The 18,459-nt window shown below is 43.4% G+C and overlaps 1 protein-coding gene across 2 annotated transcripts in view; it reads left to right on the plus strand.

Moving 5' to 3' along the window:
- The window catches only part of LOC110488574 (kelch-like protein 3), a 36,503-nt gene that overhangs the window by 15,056 nt on the left and 2,988 nt on the right, over window positions 1-18,459 (plus strand). For both annotated transcript variants that reach the window (XM_036942705.1, XM_036942706.1), the window contains 5 exons: window positions 2,477-2,674; window positions 3,012-3,113; window positions 3,346-3,474; window positions 18,026-18,166; window positions 18,286-18,429. In XM_036942705.1, the coding sequence (XP_036798600.1) occupies window positions 2,477-2,674; window positions 3,012-3,113; window positions 3,346-3,474; window positions 18,026-18,166; window positions 18,286-18,429 (714 nt within the window). The remainder of the gene's footprint in view (window positions 1-2,476; window positions 2,675-3,011; window positions 3,114-3,345; window positions 3,475-18,025; window positions 18,167-18,285; window positions 18,430-18,459) is intronic.

An 18,459-nucleotide genomic window follows, 5' to 3' on the forward strand; every position in this document is an offset into this window, starting at 1 on the left:
GAATAAATATCACTGAATTACAGAAATATCCTCCAGTGCTCTAAATATATTATTGGCAGAGACGTCATAATTTTTCAATATACTGTAGGCCTACCGTAGGCAACTTGAGTCTCATCAGTGTTGAGTAATGTGGTGTAGGTCTTATTTATTTAAAGAGCATATTGAAGTTAGAAGCAATAGGATTTGAAGCAATAGCCTACAACTATTCTTTGCAATGTTATGCACTGCTCTGAGACCAGCATGGGGACTGGTCTTGATAAATCAATTAGATTTTTATTTTCACTGAATCTCTGTTTGGGTATTGGTTAGACTTGAATTAGGATATTATAGTGTGACCTTTTATTTAACTAGGCAAGTCGGTTAAGAACAAATTCTTATTTACAGGGACAGCCTATTCCTTCCTCCCCGTCAGAGAATTGAACCCCGATCTCCCGCATGCCCACATGATATGAGGATTCTTTAGCTAAATAGCCCAGTACTGTACACCCAACCATCACGTTGTACAACGCCATATTTTCCATTCCATCCTGACGGAAACACAGAGGGTTTTTCTTGGTAAAGGAACACCATAATATTAATCTAATTAATTAAGCAACATTTCTTAATCAGTCCCATATACTATATTCTTACAAAAAAAGGTTTTAAATTCTCCAGTACAGCCACTATTGAAGGCTATCAAATGCTTTTCAAAGATGCCCTCTGGTGGTCAAACTAGCATTAACTAGCATTAATGGTACCAGTGGTTCACACTTAAATAACGTGCCATAGAATTCTGCGGCACTATGCCGCAGTACGCTGCAACTTTTAAAGGATGAACCACTGTCACAAGTAAAGTCTTAAGGCTAGGGGGCATTATTTTGACGTCCGGATAAAAAGTGTGCCCAAAGTAAACTGCCTGTTACTAGGATAAAGTAAACTGCCTGTTACTAAGCTAGGATATGCATATAATTAGATAGATAGATTTGGATAGAAAACACTCTAAAGTTTCTAAAACTGTTAAAATAATGTCTGTGAGTATAACAGAACTGATTTGGCAGGTGAAACCCCGAGGACAAACCATCCAGGGGAAAATAAAAAATTGAGGTCATAGGATTTCCCAATAGTTTTCTATGGGAAACCCTATTTATGAGAAACCTGGTTGCAGTTCCCATGGCTTCCACTAGATGTCAACAGTCTTTAGAAATTGGTCAATGTTTTTCTTTTGAGAAATGAAGAAGTAGTGCTATTCATTCCATGTGTCACTCTGAAGGTCCCTACTATTTTGGTGTGCGTGAACAGGAACGTGCTCCGTGTTATTTTTCTTCGGTATTGGAAACAGATTATCCCGTCTTGAATTTGATCAATTATTTACTTTTTAGGATACCTGAGGTTGGATTTGGAACGTTTTTTGAAATGTTTGGACCAAGTTTATAGGTAACTTATTAGATACTTTGTAGTCATGTTGGGTGAGTTGGAACCGGTGTATTTCTGAATTAAACGCGCCAAATAAATTGACATTTTGGGGAGATAAAAAATGAATTTATCGAACAAAACGACCATTCATTGTGTCACTGAGACATTTGGGATTGCAAAAAGAAGAAGATCTTCAAAGGTAAGGCATTTATTATATAGTTATTTCTGACTTTTGTGTCGCACCTTTGTGTCGCAAATGATTTTCATGTGCTTGTATGCGGGGCGCTGTCCTTAGATAATCGCATGGTCTGCTTTCGCCGTAAAGCCTTTTTGAAAACTGACACAGCGGCTGGAAGAAGTTAAGCTTTATTTTGATGTATTACACTTATATTTTCGTGAATGTTGAATATTGATATTCCTGTAGTTTGAATTTGGCGCCCTGCAATTTCACTGGATGTTGTCAAATCGATCCTGCTAACGGGATTGGCGCGTGAAGGGATCACTAAGAGGCTAAATACAAGGACAAAACCCAAACGAGATGGCACAAGCCAAACTGAGTGGGGGGACTACAAAGCACCTTGATGGAGAGGCTAGCTACTCCAAGTTATTGAATAGCTGTGGGTATACTTCTGCCCTTATAGACTCTAACATAGAGCCCTTACCAAGCTAATCATCTTTGTAATGAGCCGAGAAAAGGAAGAGGTGGGAGTAGTGCGGCGGCAGCTATTTAAGGGGGTCACCCGCAGCACTACCCGGTTCACGGGACTAATCTGAAATTCTTACTCAGAATGTATCCTGCCGAGCAGAAGGATACAATATTAGAGTAATCCAATATAGTGATGTATAACAGATTCTCCCATTTGGAGAATATTGAACTAGGGCTTTTTTTGGAACTAAACATGGCCCTTTTCTCATTGATTATTTTTTATTCATGTTCAGAATTGATCAAAGGGCCATTCTAAATTGATAAATGGACCAGATCTGGCCCACGGGCCGCCAATTGAATAGGCCTGCTTTAATGTATGCACTAATAGACAGGGATAAGAGATTTATGCCAATATCTTTCTCTCTTTCTCTCTATCAGGTGTGGTGTTCATGGCAGGGAGGGTGTACGCGGTGGGAGGCTTCAACGGCTCGTTGCGAGTCAGGACGGTGGATGTGTATGACGGGGTGAGGGACCAGTGGACTACAGTTCCCAGCATGCAAGAGCGACGCAGCACCCTTGGGTCGGCCGTGCTGGGGGACTTGCTCTATGCCGTGGGGGGCTTCGACGGGAGCACAGGTACCTATTCTTACCCCCCCCCTTTTTTTTTTTTTGTCACCACTGTCCCAAGATTTGTGTGTTTTCTAAGTGTTCCAGCAGGCCTTTGAGGGGCAGCGGAGTGTGTTACAGTGCGACTAAATGGAGCAGGGCGCAGTAGTGCCTCCAGAATGAATGTCTAGATTGTATGGTTAGACACAGTGGTGATGTCACCCCAACCACATCTGATTATACTGATACACTGGAGCAGAGAGCATTAGTGTTGGGCCTCATTTCATTTGAGTATTGTGTCCTGCTTTCAGTACATTAGAGCTTTCTCCTCTCCCTCCCTCTCCCTCCTTCCCTCCCTCCATCTCAGGCCTGTCATCAGTGGAGGCCTACAACTACAAGACCAATGAGTGGATGTTTGTTGCTCCCATGAACACGAGACGCAGCAGCGTCGGAGTGGGAGTGGTAGATGGTAAGAGAAGAACAGTGTGTGTGTATCAACAGTGCTATTTGTGAACTTCTCAATTTGTCTGTCTACAGTATATCAGTGTGTGTGAGTGCTTCAGTGTCTATATAGAGCTTCTGTGTGTATCTGTGCTTGTGTATTTATCAGTGGGGGTGTTGTGTTTCTGGCAGTGGGTTCAGCATCTCTTTGTACGTGTTCCTTGTTGTATTCCTCAGTGGGTGTGTGTTGTGTTGTACAGGGAAGCTGTATGCGGTGGGCGGCTACGATGGGGCGTCGCGCCAGTGTCTCAGCACGGTGGAGGAGTACAACCCAGTCAGTAACCAGTGGGGCTACATGGCTGACATGAGCACCAGACGTAGCGGAGCAGGTACAGACCAGACCTCAGCATCAACAACCCTCTCTTGTCCTCCTCACAGACACAACAGTAGCTTCTGTCTCGAGAAGTATGCAGTGCCACCTCTCAGTGGCCTACATACACACTGCACTCCACAGGAGGCATCTCATATTAATGGCTGGAAGGGAGCGAATGGATTGACATCAAACACCTGTTTTGATGTATTTGATACAATTCAAGCCATTACCATGAGCCCATCCTCCCCAATTAAGGTGCCACCAACCTCTTGTGCTACCCTCGCATCGTCAGTGTCCACAGAGAAAACATAAGCCATGGGAGTGTTGTGACTATAAGTCCAGGGAATCTATGGAATGTGTAATGGAGCTGTACGATATGTGGTATAGGGTTGTATGTATTAGAGGTTAACCGATTTATGAGTTTTCAACGCCGATACCGATTATTGGAGGACCCAAAAAAGCCGATACCGATTAATCGGCAGATTTTTATATATATATTTGTAATAATGACAATTACAACAATACTGGATGAACATTTTAATTTTAACTTAATATAATACCTAAATAAAATCAATTTAGTCTCAAATAAATAATGAAACATGTTCAATTTGGTTTAAATAATGCAAAAACACAGTGTTGGAGAAGAAAGTAAAAGTGCAATATGTGCCCAAAAAAAAGCTACCGTCTAAGTTCCTTGCTCAGAACATGAGAACGTATGAAAGCTACTGCTTCCTTTTAACATGAGTCTTCAATATTCCCAGTTACGAAGTTCTAGGTTGTAGTTATAGCAATTATAGGACTATTTCTCTATACCATTTATATTTCATATACCTTTGACTATTGGATGTTCTTATAGGCACTATGGTATTGCCAGCCTAATCTCGGGAGTTGATAGGCTTGAAGTCATTAACAGCGCAATGCTTGAAGCACAGGGAAGAGCTGCTGGCAAACGCAGGAAAGTGCTGTTTGAATGAATGCTTATGAGCCAGCTGCTGCCTACCACCGTTCAGTCAGACTGCTCTATCAAATATAAAATCATAGACTTAATTATAATATAATAAACAGACAGAAATACGAGCCTTGGGTCATTAATATGGTAAAACCCGGAAAATATAATTTTGAAAACAAAACATTTATTCTTTCAGTGAAATACAGAACCGTTCCGTATTTTATCTAACGGGTGGCATCCCTAAGTCTAAATATTGCTGTTATATTGCACAACCTTCAATGTTATGTCATTATTATGTAAAATTCTGGCAAATGAATTACTGTCTTTGTTAGGAGGAAATGGTTGTCACATAGTGTGCAATGAGCCAGGTGGCCCAATCTGTTGCATATACCCTGACTCTGCTTGCACAGAGCGCAAGAGAAGTGACACAATTTCCCTAGTTAAAATAGATTAATGTTAGCAGGCAATATTAACTAAATATGCAGGTTTAAAAATATATATTTGTGTATTGATTTTAAGAAAGGCATTGGTGTTTATGGTTAGGTACACATTGGTGCAACGACAGTGCTTTTTTTCACGAATGTGCTTGTTAAATCATCACCCGTTTGGCGAAGTAGGCTGTGATTCGATGATAAATTAACATGCACCGCATTGATTATATCCAACGCAGGACAAGCTAGATAAACTAGTAATATCATCAACCATGTGTAGTTAACTAGTGATTATGTTAAGATTGATAGTTTTTTTGTAAGATAAGTTAATGCTAGCTAGCACCTTACCTTGGCTTCTTGCTGCACTCGCGTAACAGGTGGTCAGCCTGCCACGCAGTCTCCTCGTGGAGTGCAATGTAATCGGTGTCCAAAAATGCAGATTACTGATTGTTACGAAAACTTGAAATCGGCCCTAATTAATCGACCATGCCGATTAATTATATTTATATATATATATATACAGTGCCTTGCATTCGGCCCCCTTGAACTTTGCGACCTTTTGCCACATTTCAGGCTTCAAACATAAAGATATAAAACTGCATTTTTTTGTGAGGAATCAACAACAAGTGGGACACAATCATGAAGTGGAACGACATTTATTGGATATTTCAAACTTTTTTAACAAATCAAAAACTGAAAAATTGGGCGTGCAAAATTATTCAGCCCCTTTACTTTCAGTGCAGCAAACTCTCTCCAGAAGTTCAGTGAGGATCTCTGAATGATCCAATGTTGACCTAAATGACTAATGATGATAAATACAATCCACCTGTGTGTAATCAAGTCTCCGTGTAAATGTACCTGCACTGTGATCTCAGAGGTCCGTTAAAAGCGTAGAGAGCATCATGAAGAACAAGGAACACACCAGGCAGGTCCGAGATACTGTTGTGAAGAAGTTTAAAGCCGGATTTGGATACAAAAATATTTCCCAAGCTTTAAACATCCCAAGGAGCACTGTGCAAGCGATAATAAATCAAATCAAATCAAATTTTATTTGTCACACATACACATGGTTAGCAGATGTTAATGCGAGTGTAGCGAAATGCTTGTGCTTCTAGTTCCGACAATGCAGTAATAACCAACAAGTAATCTAACTAACAATTCCAAAACTACTGTCTTATACACAGTGTAAGGGGATAAAGAATATGTACATAAAGATATATGGATGAGTGATGGTACAGAGCAGCATAGGCAAGATACAGTAGATGGTATCGAGTACAGTATATACATATGAGATGAGTATGTAAACAAAGTGGCATAGTTAAAGTGGCCAGTGATACATGTATTACATAAGGATGCAGTAGATGATATAGAGTACAGTATATACGTATACATATGAGATGAATAATGTAGGGTATGTAAACATTATATTAGGTAGCATTGTTTAAAGTGGCTAGTGATATATTTTACTTTATTGATTCATTTCCCATCAATTCCCATTATTAAAGTGGCTGGAGTTGAGTCAATGTGTTGGCAGCAGCCACGCAATGTTAGTGATGGCTGTTTAACAGTCTGATGGCCTTGAGATAGAAGCTGTTTTTCAGTCTCTCGGTCCCAGCTTTGATGCACCTGTACTGACCTCGCCTTCTGGATGATAGCGGGGTGAACAGGCAGTGGCTCGGGTGGTTGTTGTCCTTGATGATCTTTATGGCCTTCCTGTAACATCGGGTGGTGTAGGTGTCCTGGAGGGCAGGTAGTTTGCCCCCGGTGATGCGTTGTGCAGACCTCACTACCCTCTGGAGAGCCTTACGGTTGTGGGCGGAGCAGTTGCCGTACCAGGCGGTGATACAGCCCGCCAGGATGCTCTCGATTGTGCATCTGTAGAAGTTTGTGAGTGCTTTTGGTGACAAGCCGAATTTCTTCAGCCTCCTGAGGTTGAAGAGGCGCTGCTGCGCCTTCTTCACGATGCTGTCTGTGTGAGTGGACCAATTCAGTTTGTCTGTGATGTGTATGCCGAGGAACTTAAAACTTACTACCCTCTCCACTACTGTTCCATCGATGTGGATAGGGGGGTGTTCCCTCTGCTGTTTCCTGAAGTCCACAATCATCTCCTTAGTTTTGTTGAGTGTGAGGTTATTTTCCTGACACCACACTCCGAGGGCCCTCACCTCCTCCCTGTAGGCCGTCTCGTCGTTGTTGGTAATCAAGCCTACCACTGTTGTGTCGTCCGCAAACTTGATGATTGAGTTGGAGGCGTGCGTGGCCACGCAGTCGTGGGTGAACAGGAGAGGGCTCAGAACGCACCCTTGTGGGGCCCCAGTGTTGAGGATCAGCGGGGTGGAGATGTTGTTGCCTACCCTCACCACCTGGGGGCGGCCCGTCAGGAAGTCCAGTACCCAGTTGCACAGGGCGGGGTTGAGACCCAGGGTCTCGAGCTTGATGATGAGCTTGGAGGGTACTATGGTGTTGAATGCCGAGCTGTAGTCGATGAACAGCATTCTCACATAGGTATTCCTCTTGTCCAGATGGGTTAGGGCAGTGTGCAGTGTGGTTGAGATTGCATCGTCTGTGGACCTATTTGGGCGGTAAGCAAATTGGAGTGGGTCTAGGGTGTCAGGTAGGGTGGAGGTGATATGGTCCTTGACTAGTCTCTCAAAGCACTTCATGATGACGGAAGTAAGGTAGTCGTTTAGCTCAGTTACCTTAGCTTTCTTGGGAACAGGAACAATGGTGGCCCTCTTGAAGCATGTGGGAACAGCAGACTGGTATAGGGATTGATTGAATATGTCCGTAAACACACCGGCCAGCTGGTCTGCGCATGCTCTGAGGGCGCGGCTGGGGATGCCGTCTGGGCCTGCAGCCTTGCGAGGGTTAACACGTTTAAATGTTTTACTCACCTCGGCTGCAGTGAAGGAGAGTCCGCATGTTTTCGTTGCAGGCCGTGTCAGTGGCACTGTATTGTCCTCAAAAAGTTATTTAGTCTGCCTGGGAGCAAGACATCCTGGTCCGTGACTGGGCTGGTTTTCTTCTTGTAGTCCGTGATTGACTGTAGACCCTGCCACATACCTCTTGTGTCTGAGCCGTTGAATTGAGATTCTACTTTGTCTCTATACTGACGCTTAGCTTGTTTGATAGCCTTGCGGAGGGAATAGCTGCACTGTTTGTATTCGGTCATGTTACCAGTCACCTTGCCCTGATTAAAAGCAGTGGTTCGCACTTTCAGTTTCACGCGAATGCTGCCATCAATCCACGGTTTCTGGTTAGGGAATGTTTTAATCGTTGCTATGGGAATGACATCTTCAACGCACGTTCTAATGAACTCGCACACCGAATCAGCGTATTCGTCAATGTTGTTATCTGACGCAATACGAAACATATCCCAGTCCACGAGATGGAAGCAGTCTTGGAGTGTGGAATCAGCTTGGTCGGACTCAGCGTGGGAGCTTCTTGTTTTAGTTTCTGTCTGTAGGCAGGGATCAGCAAAATGGAGTCATGGTCAGCTTTTCCGAAAGGAGGGCGGGGCAGGGCCTTATATGCGTTGCGGAAGTTAGAATAACAATGATCCAAGGTTTTTCCAGCCCTGGTTGCGCAATCGATATGCTGATACAATTTAGGGAGTCTTGTTTTCAGACTAGCCTTGTTAAAATCCCCAGCTATAATGAATGCAGCCTCAGGATGTATGGATTCCAGTTTACAAAGAGTCAAATAATGTTCGTTCAGAGCCATCGATGTGTCTGCTTGGGGGGGAATATATACGGCTGTGATTATAATCGAAGAGAATTCTCTTGGTAGATAATGCGGTCGACATTTGATTGTGAGGAATTCTAAATCGGGTGAACAGAAGGATTTGAGTTCCTGTATGTTTCTGTGATCACACCACGTCTCGTTAGCCATAAGGCATACGCCCCCGCCCCTCTTCTTACCAGAAAGATGTTTGTTTCTGTCGGCGCGATGCGTGGAGAAACCCGCTGGCTGCACCGCCTCCGATAGCGTCTCTCCAGTGAGCCATGTTTCCGTGAAGCAAAGAACGTTACAGTCTCTGATGTCCCTCTGGAATGCTACCCTTGCTCGGATTTCATCAACCTTGTTGTCAAGAGACTGGACATTGGCGAGAAGAATGCTAGGGAGTGGTGCACGATGTGCCCGTCTCCGGAGTCTGACCAGAAGACCGCCTCGTTTCCCTCTTTTACGGAGTCGTTTTTTTGGGTCGCCGGCTGGGATCCATTCCGTTGTCCTGGTTGAAAGGCAGAACACAGAATCCGCTTCACGAAAATCATATTCTTGGTTGTACTGATGGTGAGTTGACGCTGATCTTATATTCAGTAGTTCTTCTCGACTGTATGTAATGAAACCTAAGATGACCTGGGGTACTAATGTAAGAAATAACACGTAAAAAAACAAAAAACTGCATAGTTTCCTAGGAACACGAAGCGAGGCGGCCATCTCTGTCGGCGCCCATCTCTGTCGGCGCCATGGCAACGATATATATAATATTGAAATGGAAGGAGTATCAGACCACTGCAAATCTACCAAGACCTGGCCGTCCCTCTAAACTTTCAGCTCATACAAGGAGAAGACTGATCAGAGATGCAGCCAAGAGGCCCATGATCACTCTGGATGAACTGCAGAGATCTACAGCTGAGGTGGGAGACTCTGTCCATAGGACAACAATCAGTCGTATATTGCACAAATCTGGCCTTTATGGAAGAGTGTTAAGAAGAAAGCCATTACTTAAAGATATCCATAAAAAGTGTCGTTTGAAGTTTGCCACAAGCCACCTGGGAGACACACCAAACATGTGGAAGAAGGTGCTCTGGTCAGATGAAACCAAAATTGAACTTTTTGGCAACAATGCAAAACATTATGTTTGGCGTAAAAGCAACACAGCTCATCACCCTGAACACACCATCCCCACTGTCAAACATGGTGGTGGCAGCATCATGGTTTGGGCCTGCTTTTCTTCAGCAGGGACAGGGAAGATGGTTAAAATTGATGGGAAGATGGATGGAGCCAAATGCAGGACCATTCTGGAAGAAAACCTGATGGAGTCTGCAAAAGACCTGAGACTGGGACGGAGATTTGTCTTCCAACAAGACAATGATCCAAAACATAAAGCAAAATCTACAATGGAATGGTTCAAAAATAAACATATCCAGGTGTTAGAATGGCCAAGTCAAAGTCCAGACCTGAATCCAATCGAGAATCTGTGGAAAGAACTGAAAACTGCTGTTCACAAATGGTCTCCATCCAAACTCACTGAGCTCGAGCTGTTTTGCAAGGAGGAATGGGAAAAAATTTCAGTCTCTCGATGTGCAAAACTGACATACCCCAAGCGACTTACAGCTGTAATCACAGCAAAAGGTGGCGTTACAAAGTATTAACTTAAGGGTGCTGAATAATTTTGCACGCCCAATTTTTCAGTTTTTGATCTGTTAAAAAAGTTTGAAATATCCAATAAATGTCGTTCCACTTCATGATTGTGTCCCACTTGTTGTTGATTCTTCACAAAAAAATACAGTTTTATATCTTTATGTTTGAAGCCTGAAATGTGGCAAAAGGTCGCAAAGTTCAAGGGGGCCGAATACTTTCGCAAGGCACTGTATATATATATATACTGCTCACAAAAATAAAGGGAATGTAACTCCAAGTTAATCACACTTCTGTGAAATCAAACTGTCCACTGATTGACCATAAATTTCACATGCTGTTGTGCAAATGGAATAGACAACAGGTGGAAATTATAGGCAATTGGCAAGACACCCCCAATAAAGGAGTGGTTCTGCAGGTGGTGACTACAGACCACTTCTCAGTTCCTATGCTTCCTGGCTGATCTTTTGGTTACTCTTGAATGCTGGCGGTGCTTTCACTCTAGTGGTAGCATGAGACGGAGTCTACAACCCACACAAGTGGCTCAGGTAGTGCAGCTCATCCAGGATGGCACATCAATGCGAGCTGTGGCAAGAAGGTTTGCTGTGTCTGTCAGCGTAGTGTCCAGAGCATGGAGGCGCTACCAGGAGACAGGCCAGTACATCAGGAGACGTGGAGTAGGCCGTAGGAGGGCAACAACCCAGCAGCAGGACCATTACCTCCGCCTTTGTGCAAGGAGGAGCACGAGGAGCACTGCCAGAGCCCTGCAAAATTACCTCCAGCCGGCCACAAATGTGCATGTGTCTGCTCAAATGGTCAGAAACAGACTCCATGAGGGTGGTATGAGGGCCCGACGTCCACAGGTGGGGGTTGTGCTTACAGCCCAACACCGTGCAGGACGTTTGGCATTTGCCAGAGAACACCAAGATTGGCAAATTCGCCACTGGCGCCCTGTGCTCTTCACAGATGAAAGCAGGTTCACACTGAGCACATGTGACAGACGTGACAGTCTGGAGACGCCGTGGAGAACGTTCTGCTGCCTGCAACATCCTCCAGCATGACCGGTTTGGCGGTGGGTCAGTCATGGTGTGGGGTGAGGGGCCGCACAGCCCTCCATGTGCTCGCCAGAGGTAGCCTGACTGCCATTAGGTACCGAGATGAGATCCTCAGACCCCTTGTGAGACCATATGCTGGTGCGGTTGGCCCTGGGTTCCTCCTAATGCAAGACGATGCTAGACCTCATGTGGCTGGAGTGTGTCAGCAGTTCCTGCAAGAGGAAGGCATTGATGCTATGGACTGGCCCGCCCGTTCCCCAGACCTGAATCCAATTGAGCACATCTGGGACATCATGTCTCGCTCCATCCACCAACGCCACGTTGCACCACAGACTGTCCAGGAGTTGGCGGATGCTTTAGTCCAGGTCTGGGAGGAGATCCCTCAGGAGACCATCCGCCACCTCATCAGGAGCATGTCCAGGCGTTGTAGGGAGCTCATACAGGCAAGTGGAGGCCACACACACTACTGAGCCTCATTTTGACTTGTTTTAAGGACATTACATTAAAGTTGGATCAGCCTGTAGTGTGGTTTTCCACTTTAATTTTGAGTGTGACTCCAAATCCAGACCTCCATGGGTTGATAAATTTGATTTCCATTGATAATTTTTGTGTGATTTTGTTGTCAGCACATTCAACTATGTAAAGACAAGAGTATTTAATAAGAACATTTCATTCATTCAGATCTAGGGTGTGTTATTTTAGTGTTCCCTTTATTTTTTTGAACAGTGTGTGTGTGTGTATGTATATATATATATATATATATATATATATATATATATATATATATATATATATATATATATATATATATATATATATATATATATATATGTGTGTATGTACAGTTGAAGTTGGAAGTTTACATACACTTAAGTTGGAGTCATATAAACTAATTTTTCAACCACTCCACAAATTTCTTGTTAACAAACTATAGTTTTGGCAAGTGGTTAGGACATCTACTTTGTGCGTGACATAAGTCATTTTTCCAACAATTGTTTACAGACAGATTATTTCACTTTATCACAATTCCAGTGGGTCCAAGTTTACATACACTAAGTTGACTGTGCCTTCAAACAGCTTGGAAAATTCCAGAAAATGATGTCATGGCTTTAGAAGCTTCTGATAGGCTAATTGACATCAATTGTAGGTGTACCTATGGATGTATTTCAAGATCAACCTTAAACGCAGTGCCTCTTTGCTTGACATCATGGGAAAATCAAAAAAAATCAGTCAAGACCTCAGAAACTAAATTATAGACCTCCACAAATCTGGTTCATCCTCATTCTTAAAATAAAGTAACGTTTACATACACCTTAGCCAAATACATTTAAACTCAGTTTTTCATCATTCCTGACATTTAATCCTAGTAAAAATTCCCTGTTTTAGTGTATGTAAACTTCTGACCCACTGGAATTGTGATAAAGTGAATTATAAGTGAAATAATCTGTCTGAAATAATTCGTAACAATCGGTGTGTGTTTATGTATGTATGCATGCATGCATACTCAGCAAAAAAATAAGTCCTCTCACTGTCAACTGCTTTTATTTTCAGTATTTTAACATGTATAAATATTTGTATGAACATAACAAGTTTCAACAACTGAGACATAAACTGAACAAGTTCCACAGACATGTGACTAACAGAAATGGAATAATGTGTCCCTGAACAAAAGCGGGGTCAAAATCAAAAGTAACAGTCAGTATCTGGTGTGGCCACCAGCTGCATTATGTACTGCAGTGCATCTCCACCTCATGGACTGCACCAGATTTGCTAGTTCTTGCTGTGAGATGTTACCCCACTCTTCCACCAAGGCACCTGCAAGTTCCCGGACATTTCTGGGGGGAATGGGCCTAACCCTCACCCTCCGATCCAACAGGTCCCAGACATGCTCAATGGGATTGAGATCCGGGCTCTTCGCAGGCCATGGCAGAACATTGACATTCCTGTCTTGCAGGAAATCACACACAGAATGAGCAGTATGGCTGGTGGCATTGTCATGGTGGAGGGTCATGTCAGGATGAGTCTGCAGGAAGGGTACCACATGAGTGAGGAGGATGTCTTCCCTGTAATGCACTGCGTTGAGATTTCCTGCAATGACAACAAGCTCAGTCCAATGATGTTGTGACACACCGCCCTAGACCATGACGGACCCTCCACCTCCAAATCGATCCCGTTCCAGAGTACAGGCCTCGGTGTAACGCTCATTCCTTCGACGATAAATGCGAATTGGACCATTACCTCCGGTTGAGACAAAACCTTGACTCGTCAGTGAAGAGCCCTTTTTGCCAGTCCTGTCTGGTCCAGCGAGGGTGGGTTTGTGCCCATAGGCAACGTTGTTGCCGGTGATGTCTGGTGAGGACCTGCCTTGCAACAGGCCTACAAACCCTCAGTCCAGCCTCTCTCTGCTTATTGCGGACAGTCTGAGCATTGATGGAGGGATTGTGCGTTCCTGGTGTAACTCGGGCAGTTGTTGTTGCCAACCTATACCTGTCCCGCAGGTGTGATGTTCGGATGTATTGATCCTGTGCAGGTGTTGTTACACGTGGTCTGCCACTGCGAGAACGATCAGCTGTCCGTCTTGTCTCCCTGTAGCATTGTCTTAGGCGTCTCACAGTACAGACATTGCAATTTTTTGCCCTGGCCACATCTGCAGTCCTTATGCCTCCTTGCAGCATGCCTAAGGCACGTTCACGCAGATGAGCAGGGACCCTGGGCATCTTTCTTTTGGTGTTTTCAGAGTCAGTAGAAAGGCCTCTTTGGTGTCCTAAGTTTTCATAACTGTGACCTTAATTGCCACCCGTTCCACAGGTGCATGTTCGTTAATTGTTTATGGTTCATCGAACAAGCATGGGGAACAGTGTTTAAACCCTTTGCAATAAAGATCTGTGGAGTTATTTGGATTTTTACCAATTATCTTTGAAAGACAGGGTCTTGAAAAAGAGACGTTTATTTTTTTGCTGAGTGTATGTGTGTGTGGTATGTATGTGTGTGTGTGTGGTATGTATGTGTATGTATACATACATTTATGTATACATTCATACATACATGCATGCATACATACATACATACATACATACATGCATGCATACATACATACATACATACATACATACATACATACATGCATACATACATACATGCATGCATACATACATACATACATACATGCATGCATTCAGTTGAAGTCGGAAGTTTACACACATCTTAGCCAAATACATTTAAACTCAGTCCTGACATTTAATCCTAGTAAGAATTCCCTGTCTTAGGTCAGTTAGAATCGTCAGTTTATTTTAAGAATGTGAAATGTCAGAATAATTGTAGAGTGCATGATTTATTTAATCTTTTATTTCTTTCATCACATCCTCAGTGGGTCAGAAGTTTGCATACACTCAATTATTATTTGGTAGCATTGCCTTTAAATTGTTTAACTTGGGTCAAACTTTTCGGGTAGCCTTCCTTCCACAAGCTTCCCACAATAAGTTGGTTGATTCTGGCCCATTCCTCCTGACAGAGCTGGTGTAATTGAGTCAGGTTTGTAGACCTCCTTGCTCGCACACGCCTTTTCAGTTCTGTCCACAAATTTTCTATAGGATTGAGGTCAGGACTTTGTGATGGCCACTCCAATACCTTGACTTTGTTGTCCTTAAGCCATTTTGCCACAACTTTGGAAGTATGCTTGTGGTCATTGTCCATTTGGAAGACCCATTTGCGACCACAATTTAACTTCCTGACTGATATCTTGAGATGTTGCTTCAATATATCCACATAAGTTTCCTACCTCATGATGCCATATATTTTGTGAAGTGTACCAGTCCCTCCTGCAGCAAAGCACCCCCACAACATGATGCTGCCACTTCCGTGCTTGACGGTGGGGATGGTGTTCTTCTGCTTGCAAGCCTCCCCCTTTTCCTCCAAACATAACGATGGTCATTATGGCCAAACAGTTCTATTTTTGTTTCCTCAGACCAGAGGATATTTCTCCCAAAAGTACGATTTTTTTTGTCCACGTACAGTTGCAAACTGTAGTCTGGCATTTTTATGGTGGTTTTGGAGCAGTGGCTTCTTCCTCGCTGAGCGGCCTTTCAGGTTATGTCGATATAGGACTCGTTTTACTGTGGATATAGATAGTTTTGTGCCTGTTTCCTCCAGCATCTTCACAAGGTCCTTTTCTGTTGTTCTGGGATTGATTTGCACTTTTTGCACCAAACTACGTTCTTCTCTAGGAGACAGAACGCGTCTCCTTCCTGAGCGGTATGACGGCTGCGTGGTCCCATGGTGTTTAATATTTGCATACTATTGTTTGTACAGATGAATGTGGTACCTCCAGGTGTTTGGAAATTGCTCCCAAGGACAAACCAGACTTGTGGAGGTCTACAATTTTTTTTTCTGAGGTCTTGTCTGATTTCTTTTGATTTTCCCATGATGTCAAGCAAAGAGGCACTGAGTTTGAAGGTAGGCATTGAAATACATCCACAGGTACACCTCCAATTGACTCAAATGATGTCAATTAGCATACCAGAGGCTTCTAAAGCTATGCCATAATTTTCTGGAATTTTCCAAGCTGTTTAAAAGCTCAGTCAACTTAGTGTATGTAAACTTTTGACCCACTACTCTCTGTCTCGCTCTCTTACTCTCTCTCTTACTGTCTCTGTCTCTCTCTCAAGTGTTTTTATTTTTTCTGTTTTCTACATTGTAGAATAATATTGAAGACGTCAACACTATGAAATAACACATATGGAATCATGCAGTAACCGAATTTGAGATTCTTCAAAGTAGCTACCCTTTGCCCTGTTGACAGCTTCACACTCTTGGCATTCTCTCAAGCAGCTTCATGAGGTAGTCACCTGGAATGCATTTCAATTAACAGGTGTGCCTTGTTAATTTGTAGAATTTTTTTCCCTTAATGCATTTGAACTTTTGACTGGTACTGTGTGTGTGCATATGAGTTATAATGGGCTTTTAGACCTCAACTAACCTCACACAGTAACATTTACTACCTACAGAGATTCCTGGAAATAGGAAATGTCTTGTAAATAATTTTCTCTTGCGATGGTAGCTGTGCGTCTCTCTCTTTTTCAAGAGCGCCGTTGTGTATTTTCCCTCTCGTTTTGGTAACTTTGGTATTGTGAGAGGGTCTCTGTGTCTCTCAGTCAATGTTGTTGGGAATGTGAATGAGTCTCCTGTGCTCATTGTGCAGTCTGCTCAGCTGGGCAGAGGATGTAGCACCAACACAATGCAGCCCCTTGATCCCTGGTGATGCTGCCTGGGTTCATCCAGGACTACACTGCTAACTAACTAGCTGGCAGCAGGAGCAGTGAGGGAACAGCACCACCATATCAATACCTACAACTCAATATTCACCCAAACTGGTTTTAATGTTTAATGTAACAAGCAATGTTTTCCCTGCATGAGCATATGTTAAGGTTGGGCGATCTTACAATATCGACGATAATTGACAGCCATCTTCGATGGCGACGACATCGTTATGTTCAATAAGTACGTTATATAGCCTACAGAACACAAGAGCCAGACAGAGCGAAGAATTCCACCAAAGCAGCTCCGAATGTCTAGTCAGAAAATATTGTTTCTCTGTTGGATGCATGGGCATTAGGCTATAGCCTAAACATTTTAAAGCATTTTTTGTTAATAACAGAGACTCCTTAACTATATTGACTAGCTGCTTAATGAAAAATGTAGCCTATATTCTCTTCTCTCTCAATTCGATAGGCTATATGAATATGACAGAAGGCTACACTTCATCGTTTTATGCATGGATTTCCCCCGATCAAACAATGAATCTAATGGAGTTCTAAGTTATTTGAATAGCCTAAAAACACAAGGTAGCCAGGGGACGAATAATGAGAGAGAAAAAGCTATATCAGTAGCCTGTAGAAAAACCGAATGACAAGTTCAATCAAATTGAAGCTTATTAAGAAAGAAGTGATCCGTGCGGGCCCGGGAAAAACCCTCCATGTGAGGTTGAAAACAAAATGGCCAATAAATCATCCTCCTACTAGGCATATCATACAAGTTACAGTTATGAACAGTAGCTTATAGTCTAAATATTCTAACCCACGAAGGTGTTGTCCTAAAGTTGTGGCTTTCAAGAGTAACAAGAATGAAAGTCTCTATAGCATAGGCTATTCTCAATCATAGCTTTATGAGAGAGAGAACAAACCATATTGTTTATTTTTCTATTATTTTATGAGGCAAATAAAGCAATTATTATCCAGTTCTGAAGACGGTAGACTACTTCTATCCAGCCCATGATGGAGACCTATAACCTAGCTCACTACGGATAGTCACTACTCCACCAGGTGCGCCCCACACACACACACACACACACACACACACACACACACACACACACACACACACACACACACACACACAAACTCTGTTCTTCTCCACCAGAAAGGAATGTTAGAAAAGATTTGCTTGTGCTTAGCCTCTGCCCAGGCTTTCATCATAAACTGATTCGTCCAGTTGCATTTGTATGCATCACAATTTTGTATGGGTACATAATCACGATAGGACAAAGGTTAACATCACCCAACCCTAGTATACAGCGATCTAAACCGAATGAGCACTGAAATGAGATTACTGCCATAGAGGTAGAGGGTGCTGTTCACAAGAGAACTACTGGAGCTGATACTTAGCTCCAGCTTGCGGGTTATTCATGGACTACAGTAATGGCCGGCGAACATCTGTAGCGTGTTTATGTGTGAAGAGATCTAACTAGACGTGTGTGTGCGATGGTGTTTGTAGGTGTTGGGGTGCTGAGCGGGCAGCTGTATGCGGCGGGGGGCCACGACGGGCCCCTGGTGAGGAAGAGTGTGGAGGTGTACGATCCCCCTAGTAACACCTGGAAACAAGTGTGCGACATGAACATGTGTCGGAGGAACGCCGGTAAGTAGCCTAACACACACACACACACACACACACACACACACTAGAGACCATGAAATGCAGAATATTTGGCCATAGTGTGTGTGCGTGTCTCTAACCTCTCCCCCGTGTTCGTGCAGGAGTGTGCGCCATAAACGGCCTGCTGTATGTGATCGGAGGAGACGACGGCTCGTGTAACCTCTCCTCAGTGGAGTATTACAACCCTGCCACAGACAAGTGGAGCCTCATCCCCACCAACATGAGCAACGGCCGAAGCTATGCAGGTAACCTTTCACCTTTGACCTTTCATACCC

Source organism: Oncorhynchus mykiss, chromosome 14 (assembly GCF_013265735.2).
Source record: "Oncorhynchus mykiss isolate Arlee chromosome 14, USDA_OmykA_1.1, whole genome shotgun sequence".
Lineage (NCBI taxonomy): Eukaryota > Metazoa > Chordata > Actinopteri > Salmoniformes > Salmonidae > Oncorhynchus > Oncorhynchus mykiss.